Source organism: Orcinus orca, chromosome 17 (genome assembly GCF_937001465.1).
Source record: "Orcinus orca chromosome 17, mOrcOrc1.1, whole genome shotgun sequence".
NCBI lineage: Eukaryota > Metazoa > Chordata > Mammalia > Artiodactyla > Delphinidae > Orcinus > Orcinus orca.
Window position 1 is genome coordinate 80,282,446 of NC_064575.1, and position 14,067 is coordinate 80,296,512.

A 14,067-nucleotide genomic window follows, 5' to 3' on the forward strand; every position below is an offset into this window, starting at 1 on the left:
TTTTAAAGAATAATTCATTTGTTGTGTGATAGAATTGTGGCCATACTTGTAGGAAGGGGTTAGATTTTTGTGACTGTGGTTTTAATGTTTTCTGTGTAACAGAAAAGCATTTCTGGTAAATTAGCACCCATCTTTGAAAGGCTGCGATGTTGGATCCCATTTGCTATTGCCCACAGTCCGGAAGACGGGTCTTCCAATGTGGAACAATAAAGTGATATCAGTGGTTCCCAAACTTGAAGCTCAAAAGAGTTCACTGTCTTTAAAACACCGGCCAGCCTTGACTAGCTGTACACTGACTGAGGCATCTCTGCCCCTCCTCTTTGCACAGAAAAGACAGCGGCCTAATTTTGTGAATCATCTCAGGGTGGTCATTTCTTGTCTTCTGAGTCAGGATTGAACCTTTCTAAACAGTCAGAAGTCATTCTGAGCCAATCCTCGTCAGTAAGGAGAACAAAAGAAAGCAGAGCCACACCACCCTCTGGAGAAACACTCTTGAGGGAAGCACTCCAAGCTTACTGCAAAAACACCGGCACAATGAGAAAAGCTAATTGAAGGTACAAAGTCTTCCCCGTTACAAACTACAGAATTTAGAATCTCAGCTACTTATGAAATTTTTATTTGATCCAGAGCCCCAGAGGTTAAACGTCAAAATCACAACAACCCAGATGAACCTTACAAATTTAACGTGCGAAGGAAAAAGCCAGACACAGAAGAGCACGTTTATATGAATCAGTTTATCCGAAGTTCAAAGACAGGACAGATCACCTTCCGGTGTTAGAAGTCCGGGTAGTAGCTACCTTGAGGAGTAGTGCAGGGGAACAGCTGGCGGATGGGTGAGGAGGGCTCCTGAGGGGCTGGCAATGTTCGTGTCTCATCCTAGGATGTGGTTACACGCTGTGCTTCCTTTGTGATAATCCACTGAGTGGAACACTTACCAATTATGCATTTTTGGTATGTGTGTGATACTTTAACTTTAAAAACGTGAAAACAACAACAGTACAAGAACGAAACAGTCAGGCTACCTTCCCCAGAAGGGGCTCAGGAACTGGCACCAAATTAGTTAAGGAAAGAAAAGATGTGACGGGTAATTCAAGGATAACGTTTGAGGACTGCATGGCAGTGTGTGAATGACCCTGGCTGCTGCTGCAGGTGGTAAGAAAAAAGACACAATCGGCAATCTCTGCACCTGTGCTTTCCCGTCAGGCATCTTTCCGAGTGCTGGGCTTGCTGGAGATTTCCACTGTGGATATTGTTGCCCGTTCTGGAAACACGATGTTTCACCAGCAGCTCCTATTTTCTTCAAAATGTGTGATGGTGCAACTCCCGTTCAAAGATGGGAGATCGGGGTGGGGGGTGGGGGTAGAAATGTCACCTCCACTACTTCTGTTCATCCCTCAATAGGTGAGGTACCATCTTTGCAGAATCTCCGTTTTCAAGTTTCCTCTGGGAGGATTCTGTTTCTCTAACTTGAGCTCTTCAGCCAGTGCTTCATGGCCAACTGGCTGACGGAACAAAGCTGATCTCTGACCTGTGGACACTGGCTGCGCCTGGCAGTGGGATGCTGGCTAAATCAGGTACCACCAGAAAAAGCCCAGGGTCTGGAGGCAGGCAATCCTGAGCTCAGCCCTTGACTCAGGTCTTAGGCAGAAATCTACTCAGCTTGTCCTGCCAGGTAGAGGGGACAGGATTTGGAGGTGGGATGGGGGAGAAAAGGAACAGAAGTCCCTGTTATACTGCCTTGGGTTAGACATCGAGAGGTGCCCCGACCCTGGGAGGGTTAGGACTGCCCTTCCTACTAAATTTCCTTCTGCTCTGGAAGGAAAGGTGACTGTGCAAGAGCACGGGGCTGGGGAGGGGGCAGTGGAGCCCCTGCCCGGCTGAGGCCCCTGTGCTCAAGCAGGAGATCCTCCTGAGTAGAGGAGATGCGCTCCGCTCCTAAAACTAGACGTCCTCACCTGCTGGCAGCCGCGTGGGGCGCTCACTCCAGGATATACAAAGCCCCCAGCCTCGTGACCAGCACTTAGAAAATGCACAGCACCTTGGCGAGGATGTGGTGAAAAGGGAACACATACACTGTTGTCGGGAATCTAAACTGGTCCAACCACAATGGAAAATAATACGGGGTTTCTCAGAAAATTAGAAACTGACCTACTGTATGATCCAGCAATTCCACTACTAGTATATACCCAAAGGAAATGAAAATGGGATTTCAATGAGATATATGCATTCCCACATTTACTGAAGCATTATTCACAATAGGCAAGATACGGAAACAACTTAAATGCCCATCAACAGATGAATGGATAAAAAACATGTGGTGTGCGCGCACACACACACACCCCCACACACTGGAATATTATTTGGCCGTGAGAGAGGACAATATCCTCCATTTCCAACAATATGGATGGACCTTGAGCACATGATGCTAAGTGAGATAAGTCAGACAGAGAAAAACAAGTACTGTATGATATCACTTATACGTGGAATCTAAAAAATCAAAAGCAAAGAATAAAATACTGGTTAATGGGGATGAGGGAGAGAAGGAGGGAGGGATAAACACTGATGTTATTTAAGGGTACAAACTTGCAACAAGTAGTACATATGCCATAGTGATGCTTTTTTTACTTTTTGGCTGCACTACACAGCATGTGGGATCTTAGTTCCCTGGCCAGGGATCGAACCCACGCCCCCTGCAGTGGAAGCACAGAGTCTTAAATGCTGGACCACCAGGGAAGTACCACCACAGTGATCTAACACACAGTATAATGAATATAGCCAACAATACTATACTGCAGCTATGTAATGAGATAAATATCACTGCAATGGCAATCATGTTACTGATACAATATATAAATGCATCAAACATGTTATACACCTTACATTTACCTAATGTTGTATGTCAAATATATTCAATAAAATTAAAAAATACTTAATCATCACAAGAAAGAAATTTTAACTAGGTGATGGATGTTAACTAAACTTATTGTGGTAGAGTCACTTCACAATATATACATATATCAAATCATTATGTTGTACACCTTAAGCTAATACATTATATATGAGCTGTATTTCAATAAAACTGGAAAAAAACTTTAAAAAAAGGGTAACATACACCACCTGCTGGCTTCCTTTGTTTCCTACTGCACCCTCATCTGCTCGATGAGTTTCCCCGAGGATGGTTCCAGCTGCTTAGTTTCTTTAAATAGAGCTCTATATAAAACCAGGGTCCAATGGAATGGCAGAAAAATCTTAAACCGTCAGAAGAAAACAAAACTGTCCCCTTGTCTTCTGGCATTTGGATTCCATCAGAAACCAAAGAAAGACAGTGATGGAAAACTTCTGTTTTAAGGCAACATGTTTGGAATATCTGCTAAATTAAATAACTCCTGCCAAATCAAACCTCATGTGTACCTCAAACTTGAAGGAATGCTAAAATATTTAAAGAAAAAGAAATCTGCATAAATATGAACTATTACTCGTAATATCTGGAGGCATAAAAGTGAAAATGCCTTCTTATGACTGTTTATCCAGTCTTACTGAAAAAGGTGGTATTTTGCATAAGCAAATTTTTCAGAAAACTGCCTTTACCCTTTGCAACACTGATACTCACTCTTTAAATATTAACTCTTGCACTGTGCCTTCCTAAAGAAGGAATATTTGAGAGAAGAGTAATTTGATCTTTCCTAAATGACACAGATGATGTAGATTAATCACCACAAATATTCATTTGTACACTGTGTCGAGAGTGGCTGGGAACATGAGAATACCGATCCCTAACGGAGCAGGTATACGTACACCTCTTAGAATGAACCCACACTCAATGTGAACCCAATACACCTCCCCAGAACCCCACTGCGGTAAGCTGATAATGCCCTCCCCCCAAAATACCCAGGTCCTAAACCCCAGGACCTATAAACATTACGTTATATGTAAAAGGGATTTTGCAGATGTGCTCAAGTTAAAGATCTTGAGATAGGAGATGAGCCTGGATTATCCAGGTGGGCCCAATGAAATCGCAAGTGTCCTTATAAGAGAGAGGCAGGGGGTTCAGACTCCGAGAGGAGATGTGATGAAAACAACAGAGGGAGAGAGAGGGGGGTGAGAACGATGGTGCTGGCTTTGAGATGAAGGGCGTGCTCGTAAGCCAAAGGATACAGGCAGCCTCTAGAAGCCAGAGAGGTTACAGAAACAGATTCTCCCCTGGGGCCTCCAGGAGAAATGCAGCCCTGCTGACAGCTTGATTTTAGACTTCTGACCTCCAGAGCTGTCACATAATAAATCTGTGTTGTTTTAAGCCACTAAACTTGTGGTAGCTTGTTACAGCAGCCACAGGAAACTAATACATCCCCATACACAGGAAACTTCATCACCCCCATGTTACAAATAGTGATGAGAGAGCACCTGTTCAAGGTCATTCGGACAGGAAGTGGTTCCGACCTGGGACTGCCCCCGTGAGCACAAGGTTTTACTCACTCTGCCGTACTGCCTCTCTACATAGCCTGGTACACACGGGTCTGCCGCCTAAAGTGAGCAGAGCACCCTGCAGGAAGCATAACAGGCATCTATCTGGCAGCAGGTGTTTTGCAAAGCACACATACATCTTCGCAGTTCTGGCATCTGCAGTCATTTGTGCGACGGCAACTCAGAACAGAAGTAGCTGCAGCGGTAAACAGGCAGTTTAAGAAGTCTCTGTACTTTAACGGCTGAACTTGAAGCAGCTTAGGGACGGATGATTCTCTGTAATTAGTACATCAGTTTTGATACAAGGAGGAATGGATCAGCATTAGACAGAGAAAGAAACAGAAGGCAGAGCTCGATAAAAGACCAGGAAAGAGCAAGGCACCAGAAAGGATTAAATTAGAGTCTCTGTGCCAGGTATGTGCAGCCGAGACCCCTCTACCCAGGTGAGGTTGTAGGTAACCAAGCCTTATTCCACAGTTAATCTGTGTATTAGTCTAAGCTAACTGTTCAGTAAGCTGCACACTTCATTTTCTAGTATGAGCTCAGTTATTCTTTTTTTTAATTGGAGTATTTTTGCTTTACAATGTTGTGTTAGTTTCTGCTGTGCAACGAAGTGAATCAGCTCTATGTGTATATATATATATATCCCCTCCCTCTTGGACCTCCCTCCCACCCCTCCCCCATCCCACCCACCTAGATCATCACAGAGCACCGAGCTGAGCTCCCTGTGCTATACAGCAGGTTCCCACTAGCTACCTGTTTTACAGATGGTGGTGTATTTATGTCAATCCTAATCTCCCAATTCGTCCCACCCTCCTCTTCCCCCACTGTGTCCACATGTCTGTTTTCTACATCTGCCTCTTTATTCCTGCCCTGCAAATAGGTTCATCTGTACCATTTTTCTAGATTCCACATATATGCGTTAATATATTCTTATGGTTTATAAAAACCTCAGAAGAAGAGCTTCAGGTGGCCCCAGACAGGGTGCACACAGAAACTGGGACTCCTGGGTCCTAAAGTCAGCCCTCCCCTCTCCTGCCCATCAGCCAGACACCAGCCCGTGAAGATACGCCGCGGAAACCTACTGTGTTCACTGCTGTTGCCCCTCTCCCACCCCTGACCCTCGACCTTTTCTCCAGGAGTAAGTTGGAGGAAGGCTAAGAGGGACAAGACCAGTCTCACTGAAGCCTAGTAAATGAACCTGGTAAGATCAACCATCTGGCTGCTCAGGTACCATTTTCTTTTAACTTCTTGGTTCTAGAGTGTATGTTTATAGAAGTAAAAAGACTATGGATGAGTGCAGCTACTCTATGCTAGAGTGACTGTGTTTTTCAGAGGAAACTCCATACTTACATCTCCTAGAATATTTCAGTGTGTAGCCATGGGATCTCTTATTATAAATCGAAGAAGCAAGGGAAAAAGTGGTACTTCCTCCACTCAGACCTAATTTCCACATTCAGCTCTCCACTCGTCCAGTTTTTACACACACAAGAGTGCTTGAAGCTTGGATAATTCCTCTTTGTAAATCTTACCAGAAAACTTCTTATCTCCAGTGTATGAGGGCAGGTTGGATTGGGAGGAGGAGGGGACCCAAAGGAATTAGCACTGAACTTCAAAGAGCTTTTTATTTCATGATTAGCGAATTCTTGTTTGATTAGGTAACCTAAAGGCACTGCACCATTTAACCTCCCTCATCTGCTCTGGGTGGGCAGAATCATGCATAAAACTGTAGACCACACATCACGTGTCTAGACCCTCTCAAGTCAAAAGCGGGGAGATGTGTTACCAGCGTGATTTCTGCGTTAAATTCTTGCACCCGCTGGCATACGTGCAAAGGGTTTAATCGGGCCCTTTATAGATCAGTATCTCTCTTCGTACATTATCAACTGGCAAACCTTTCTAGCAGAAACCTTCACCCGTTCTGGCCTATCTCTTCTAAGGCACAGTAATGAGCTCCTCTGGGAAACAGGAATGAATAAACAGGAATAGATCACTTTAAAGAAGCCAATACAAGTGAAAAATGAGATTCGCAATCAGGTAAAGGAGAGGGTAATTACTCAATTCCTTTCTACTTCATTAAAAGATACCCAGGAAGATTCATTTAACAGTGAGTTCCTCTACCATATTCTAAGATCTCTAACTCACAAGCATTTGATTTGCTAGAACCCTCTGGGGGATGAGACGCAGAAAAGAGCACTTTCTGAGCGCTCCTACGTCCCACCCACTCTATGTAAGGCACTTTACATGTTCCTTCACTCATCAATCAGCAAAACTTCATGGAGCACCTACTGCAAGTCAGGCACTGTTAGGTGCTGGGGATACAAAACAAAACCAATAGCGTAAGTCAAAACTCCCTGCTTGAGGAGCTTACAGTCTAGTGGAAGACACAGAAAATCATGAAAAAATATATATATATTGCACATTAGAGAAAGATAGCTCTAAGAAGAAACAGTAAGAAACATGGAAGAAAGTATGAAGTTAGTGGGAGAGTTCCAGTGGTAGAGACAAAAAAAAGACAAGAAAACTATACAGTACACTAGAGAAAGATAAGCCAAAAGAAAAACATAAACACGAGGGGATTTGGGATGATCTGGTGGAACGCTGAGATTTTAAACACACAGTGTAGAGGGAAGAGATACGGGAACATGTATATATATGTATAACTGATTCACTTTGTTATAAAGCAGAAACTAACACACCATTGTAAAGCAATTATACTCCAATAAAGATGTAAAAAAATAAAAAATAATAAAAAATAAATAAATAAACACACAGTGTAGCCAAGGGAAGGCCTTCCTGAGAGAAGGACTCTCGAGTGGGACCTGAAGGCCATGAACAAAGTATCCATTCAGGCATCTGGCGGGGAGAACACACCAGGCAGGGGGAGGGCAAGTACCCTGAGGTGGGCATGAACCTGGCAGACCTGCAGAGCAGAGAGGAGACGGATCCGTCTGGAGAGAGCAGCGCAGATGAGGCCAGAGATGGGGGCGGGGTGAGGGGGTCAGAGAGATCACGGTTAGGATTTTGGCAGTTACTCTGAGGCGCGTGCAACAGGACTGACTGTGGGGACAGGGCCGAAGCAGGAAAAGCAGCTGGGATGCTACTGCAAGAACAGAGGCAAGAGGGGACGGCGGCCAAGCCGTGAGGACGCCCAGAAGTGGCAGAATTCTGGATCACGTCGAGGCAAGAACACACAGGATTTGCTAGAGGACCATCTGCAGGGTGTGAGCAAGACAGTCAGGAGTGAGTGACTCGAAGTTTCTGACCCGAGCGCCTGAAAAGGAGCTGCATTTACTGAGATGGCGTAGAGCAGGGGTCGGCAAACTGCGGCCCACGGGCCGAATGCAGCCTGCTTCCTGTTTCGTAACAGCTGGGGGTTAAGAATGGCTTTGACATGTTTCAAGGTTTGTGAAAACAAACAAACTAACTAAAACAAAGAAGAATATGCAGCGGAAGCCCTAGGTGGCTCTCAAAACCTAAAAAATGTACTGTGTCTTTAGAGAGTTTGGTGGCCCCTGGACCACAGGAGACGCACGTGCTAAGTCTGAGGGGCCTTCCAGACACAGGCACAGATGCTGAGTGGGCAGCGGCAGATGCAGAGCTGAAGGCTGGGGGCGAGGACGGGGCTGGAAATGGAAGTTTGGAAGCCTTCACGTAAATGGTGTGTAAAGCCATGAGGCAGAGAGGATCACCTAGGGTGAGGGTGCAGAGGGAAGGGTTCTCGCATGGAGCCCTGCGGCCTGGCAAGATGTAGAGGTCAGAGCTGAGGGGGCACCAGGAAAGGAGACTGAGGGGCGGCCAGAAGCATGGGAAGAAGCCCAGACGAGGGGGGCGCGGCGCCTGCCCTTCCAACCTTGCAGCCACTAGGCGAGGGGGGTGTAATTATCCCCACTTCACTGAGGAGGAGACTGAGGCTCAGAGGAGTCACTGAGCCGAGGCCACCCTACCAGGCAGTGGCAGGCGAGACTGAAGCCTCCCAGCTCTGCCTACTTCATGCAGCTCCTCTGAGGAGCAACCTGCTGAACTATTACCGATACAACTGCGCGGAAAACCAAATAACTTCAGGCAGGCTTTAAAGCCATGCCTGCTTCTAAATAAAGAGCTAACTCTATGGTTACAGGCTGGGAGCCTCATCAAGGTAGCCAGGCCCCTAGTATGAGCACATTTCCCCGAGGAATTCAAAGCATGTTTCAGCTGTTGTCAAACAGCTCATGAAGCCATCCAGTTTACCCAAAGAAATAATTAAATGAGAAAAACTAGATGTCCACAAAAAAAAGAAGAAAAAGGAATAATATGTGTATGCATAATATTATAATTTTTAAAAGAGTATCTTGCAAAACAATGTACTAGAGCAAAGATCATCGAAACAAACCAAAATCCCAGAATACACCCAACATCTTGAGAAATTCTGGCATTTCAAAACAAAATGGAAAGGACTGATTTCTCAATAAATATGTTGAGTCAACTGATAACTGTTGAGAAACAAAGAATCCTATGACAGACCTTGCACCAGAATAAATGTCAAGAATATTAAATTTCATACATGTTATAAACCCACAAAATAAAACTTGAAGAAAATACAAAAGAATTTTCCCCTAAGATGGGGAAGGTTTCCTTTAACATAGAGAAATAAATGGAAATAGGAAAAAACATAAAGGAAGAGACTGACCAATTTAAATATGCTAAGTTATTTTGCATCTATATATAAAAAGATACACTAAAAACATAGAAGCAAATGGTAAGTTGGAGGGAAATATTTGCACACTATGACAAACCTCTGAGATACAAAAAGCTTTCAGAAGTCAGCAAAATAAAATGTGAGCACTACCAAAAAATGGGTGAGAGATGTAACTAAAGTTGTTTAAAGCTTTTTTAAAACTGAAAAGGAAAAGAAGAGCCTATAGTTACAGAACAGATCACCAATGGAGATGAACAGCTGGTCTACAACCCAGGACTCCACTCACCAGGCTGGCCTTTGAGAAGGCATGACACCACAGCAAGTGTCAAAACAGACACACAAAGGAGTCCCAGCAGGCCTGGGGAAGAAGTGGTCACCCCAAAGTGAGACCAGAGAAAATGACACTGCACCGCACATTTCCACATCTGAAGCACTCCATTACACTTGCCTCCTAGAATCACAGAGCATCAAGGCTAAAGAGACCCAAGAAACGTTAAGGTCTCACGTCCTTATTTTGCAGCATAACAAGACCGAGGCCCAAGTAGGGAAGAAGCTGGCCCACGAGGATGCCCCTGTCCCACTGTCCTCCTGGTGGTCACACCCAAGAACTGATGCCCTTCTTCACAGACTGGCGAGTGTTTGAAAATAAGACACAACTTTACAAAATACCTCATCCTCCCAAGAATGTCAGGAAAGAAAATGAAGAGTAACAGTGCAAACTTGCTGCTTTGTTAAGAAAATATTTCATAAAGTCTTTTGGGAAGGTCATGTTACTGCTTTGACTCCACACACATATTTGTCCATCTGAACTCCCCTTCCTGCTGAAGAGCTCAGGGAAGCAAGTGAAGTGACAGGCGGGACAGGCTGGGTGTCTCTGGGATGCCTGCTGTGATACCACTACTTACACCAACCCCATCCCTGCATGACCCAGGACGGCCTGTCCACGATCCCTGATCAGACACGTGCCCCATCTTCTCAGAGCCTTTCGGCACCGAGCCCAGACCTCGGAGCCGGGCACGAGGCCACAGTGCCCTTCCCAGCCCTCCAGACCTGCCCTCACAGCCCAGTGGACACGCCACACCTCCCTGGCTCTGGGGACGGCCGCTTCTCATAACTGGCGCTGTATCATTAGGGATTTCAGCGAATATTGTGCGACCATGTCAAGAAATACCAGTGAGGCTTATTGCTGGAAGAGGTGTAAGAATTCACAAATGATTACAGGACTTAATGCTTTCATTACTCAGGATACGACTGCTTTGCTGTCATTGTATCTTTAATTACGGGTTTTTAAATTTTCAGCACACTGCTTAAGTCTGAACAGCAGGGCTCTGGCTTTGGTTCAGCCTGAGGCAAGCCCTGGTCCTCAATTCTGATGAATCCCAGGCCGAGCATTCGGCCGAGCCCCTCGAGCTCCCTGACGGCGCACAGGACGAGATCCCCTGGAACAATCTTAAAATAAAGGTAGAACCTAATGGCTGGATCATCCTCTGCGCTCTGAAATCAAAACTCTCCGTTGAAATCACTTCAGTTTTCATAGTGGACTCCAATTTTTGTATATCATTGTGCTAAAATAACAACTCATTGGTATAGTTTATTAATCTCATCACATGTGATATTGACAAGACCCTCCCAGAACTGGGGTCTAAAGGAACATTTTAAATGTTATATTAGGTCTTTTATGGTTTGGCTGCCTGTCTTCCTAAAATAATTTTGTGATTCAGCCTTTCTTTCTCTGTCGGGCCCCTCTCAAGGCGACCTTCCCGGTCACTGAGACGCACACCCTCCTCCCCAGAGCTCCCGGCCCCTCACGTCACAGCGCCCGCCTTCCCCATGGCCCACAAGCTTCTCTTCCTCCTGCTATAGCCTAGAAACTTCTTGAAGGCAGGAACTGTTCCTTATTGACCCTGTACCCCAGGCAGAGGGCAGCACACAGGAAGAACTGGGTCAGTCGTTCTTGGTGAATGAATGAAACCTGAAATCCACTTAGGTGTACTTTATCAAGGTCAAACCTGCCCAAATGCTGTTCGTATTTTAGACTGAGTCTCATTTTGGACTGAATACGGGAACCCTGAGGTAGCTTGGATGATAAAGAGCACGCCCTTGAAGCATCAAGTCAGGTGTGGTCGCGGCCACCCCTCAGGACCGTCAGGCTCGGGTGGGGATGGAGGGCTGAACAGGACTGAAACTTCCAGATCAAGGCCTCCTGAGGATGCCTTACTCCCTGAAGGAGCGTCCCCTCCACATCCACCCCCAACAAGTGCACGCGCACGCGTGCACGTGCGCGCACACACACACACACACACACACACACACACACACACACAGCGAGTGTTTAGCAAGCACTGGTGGGGTCAGCACGGCTCCAGCACTGAGCACGGAAGCAGGCGAGCTCACTCTGCTCTCCTTCGCAACGGAAGTTCCAAAGACAGAGGCTCCTTCCTGCTCGAGGTGCAGCCACGGTTTCCGCTGGACTCGGGATGTAAGATTCCAACCACACTTTTAGGGGGAAAAGCTCCCTGTGGGGTCACTCACTCACCGTCAGCAGTGTGAAGGAGCTTGTGACTTTTCAATGTCCCTTTTGACTTGAATTTCTTGCCACACATGTCACATAGGTGGGTCTTCTCAGTGCTATGACGGTTCATATGAGCCTTGAGGTTACTCTTGCTACGAGTTGCATACTCACACAAAGAACATTTGAAGGGCTTCACACCTACCGGAGGAGAAAAAACAGATATACATGTGTATTCACGTATACGTGTGTGTATCAGAAGGAACATATATGTATACATATCTACACACACGTCTCCTTGTCCATTTTGAATAAAGCAGTGCATGCTGGTCCCTAAACACGCCGCACACTTCCCCAGGCCACACTCCTACCCGTGCTACGTCTTCCAACTAGGATGCCCTTTCCTCCTGGGCCTGCAGTAGAATTCCTTGCCTCCCCGTCAGCGCACCCAAATCCCGCCTGTCACTACTGCTGCACTGCTCACAGCACTTTACAGTGGGTAGCTTACACCTCCTCTCCCCACAGTCTGGAATCTCTGAGGGCACAGACTCGAGCATTTGGAGCAGCAGACGTTTACTCACCTGAGTTGCGTTAAAGTGACAGAAACTAACCAAGGGCCTTGGCAAAAGCCACCAGGATCAGGCGCGCAGGATCACACATGAGAGCGTATCTCAGTTCACAAAATAAGCAGAGCTTTACCACGCTAGTCGCCGCTGTTGGGCTAATGGCTCGACTGCAGGGGCGTCTTACCCTTTGGCTACTCCTCCTTCGTTCCACAGACATGTACCGAGGACCTACTCTGTAGTAAACACCGAGGGCTGATTTCAAGGCGCGAAGCCCTGGCCCGGCCTTCCCTGTCCAGAGGGAATGGACCGGCAAAGAGCCCTTACCACCTGGTGCGACGCGCTGATGGGGGAGGGGAGCTGTGCCTGCACCTGAACACAGGGTATGACAGGCACGTTTCAGTGAGCCCAGCATGGCCACGCCTCGGCTGTACTACCTGCGACCTTGCAGTCGAGGAGGCCCAGGCTTTAACGAGGCTGCAGCGTGTGCCCGGCGGCACAGAGCAGAGGCGCGTGCGTGCTGGTCAACGAAAAAGCAGCTCCCAGCCTCGGCTTCGGCCCAGCTCCTCCTGCCGTGTCCAGGTTCCTACTCCATCAGCTACTGTTCTCTTTACTGAACCGTTCGCTTGATCCCAGATCGTAGAAAATACTTATTCCTTCTCCCTGTGGAGCCGTCCTGCTTGCCTGCCACCAGCACCGCAGGTTCCTAACTCACAGGAAGGGCCCTCCCTGGCCCCAGGCCTCCCAGCCTCATCACCAGGAGAGTAGCGTCCTCTTCCAGGGGCAGAGGCACAGCCCCGCCGTCCCTAACAGCACCCTGACCTCCAACTGCCCAGCGTCCTAGAGCGCGGCCCACATCTCCCTTCACAGGCAAGCACCCCAAAGCATGGCCTACCTTCCTCCTCGCCCGGCTTCATCTCCACCCAGTCTTCCCCAGCCGGAATCAGAGGACTCTGCCGTCCTCCTGGCCTTCCTTCACCCGAGACACCAGCAACTGCCCCCACCACCCCCCGCCTACCACCACCAGCGCCTGGGGGGCAGCCACCAGAGTTACCACCGTGACCAGGCCAGCGCGGTTGCTGCTCTCCTGAAGCTTGCTTTCCGCCCAGGAGTTGTGGTGATTGGCTTAACTACAGCTCCAACCGGAGCCGTGAAGAATGCACATCGCTGCGCACCGCAACTGCAGCTGAGTAATGCTTTAAATCTGGCTGACGGACACATTTCACGGCACACTAAAGAAATTCTAACCACAGGGGATGTGGAGATATAGCTTCCTCCTAAAGAATTCCCAAAGGAAACACAAAATCACAAAGGGGCTCCATTTTGATGGAGGAATACTCACCTTCATGAGCCCAAATATGACGCTGAAGGTCTGAGCCATTCTTCATGAAATAGAAATCACAATACGGGCATTTCATGGCTCTCTTTCCAATGAGCCCTTTCAGCTGCACCCTCCTCCCGAGAACCTCGGAAATGGTGCTCATGGAAACCTCTAGAAGAAAAGCAGGATGAGAACTAGAAGCAGCCAAAGAACCGTGGTTCAAGTTAGACGTCAGTGAGCCTCCTGACAGAACCTGCACCTCCGCTCAACCCCAGCAGCTCTGAGGAGGCGAGTTAACCATGTGCCTCGTGGCGTCACGTGATAGGACTTTTGCCTAAAAAGTCAAACCAGAATCTAAGCGAGTCTCAGAGCTAAATTTCTGTTAACACAAAATGTGTGGGATGGAGAAACAGTATCACGAGGCCACAGTAGGACAAAGGCAGAATGTGAAACCACTCAGGAAAAGAGACTCAGTTTCCCCAACAAATTAACGTCATGGGGAATAAAGCAGGGCTGGGGGGGTCCTGCAGAACAC

The 14,067-nt window shown here is 47.2% G+C and overlaps 1 protein-coding gene across 2 annotated transcripts in view; it reads right to left on the reverse strand.

Moving 5' to 3' along the window:
* The window catches only part of ZFAT (zinc finger and AT-hook domain containing), a 187,791-nt gene that overhangs the window by 84,488 nt on the left and 89,236 nt on the right, over positions 1 to 14,067 (reverse strand). For both annotated transcript variants that reach the window (XM_004265302.4, XM_033419751.2), the window contains exons 9-10: positions 13,554 to 13,703; positions 11,676 to 11,849 (exon numbers count right to left, since the gene is read on the reverse strand). In XM_004265302.4, coding sequence (XP_004265350.1) covers positions 11,676 to 11,849; positions 13,554 to 13,703 — 324 coding nt within the window. The remainder of the gene's footprint in view (positions 1 to 11,675; positions 11,850 to 13,553; positions 13,704 to 14,067) is intronic.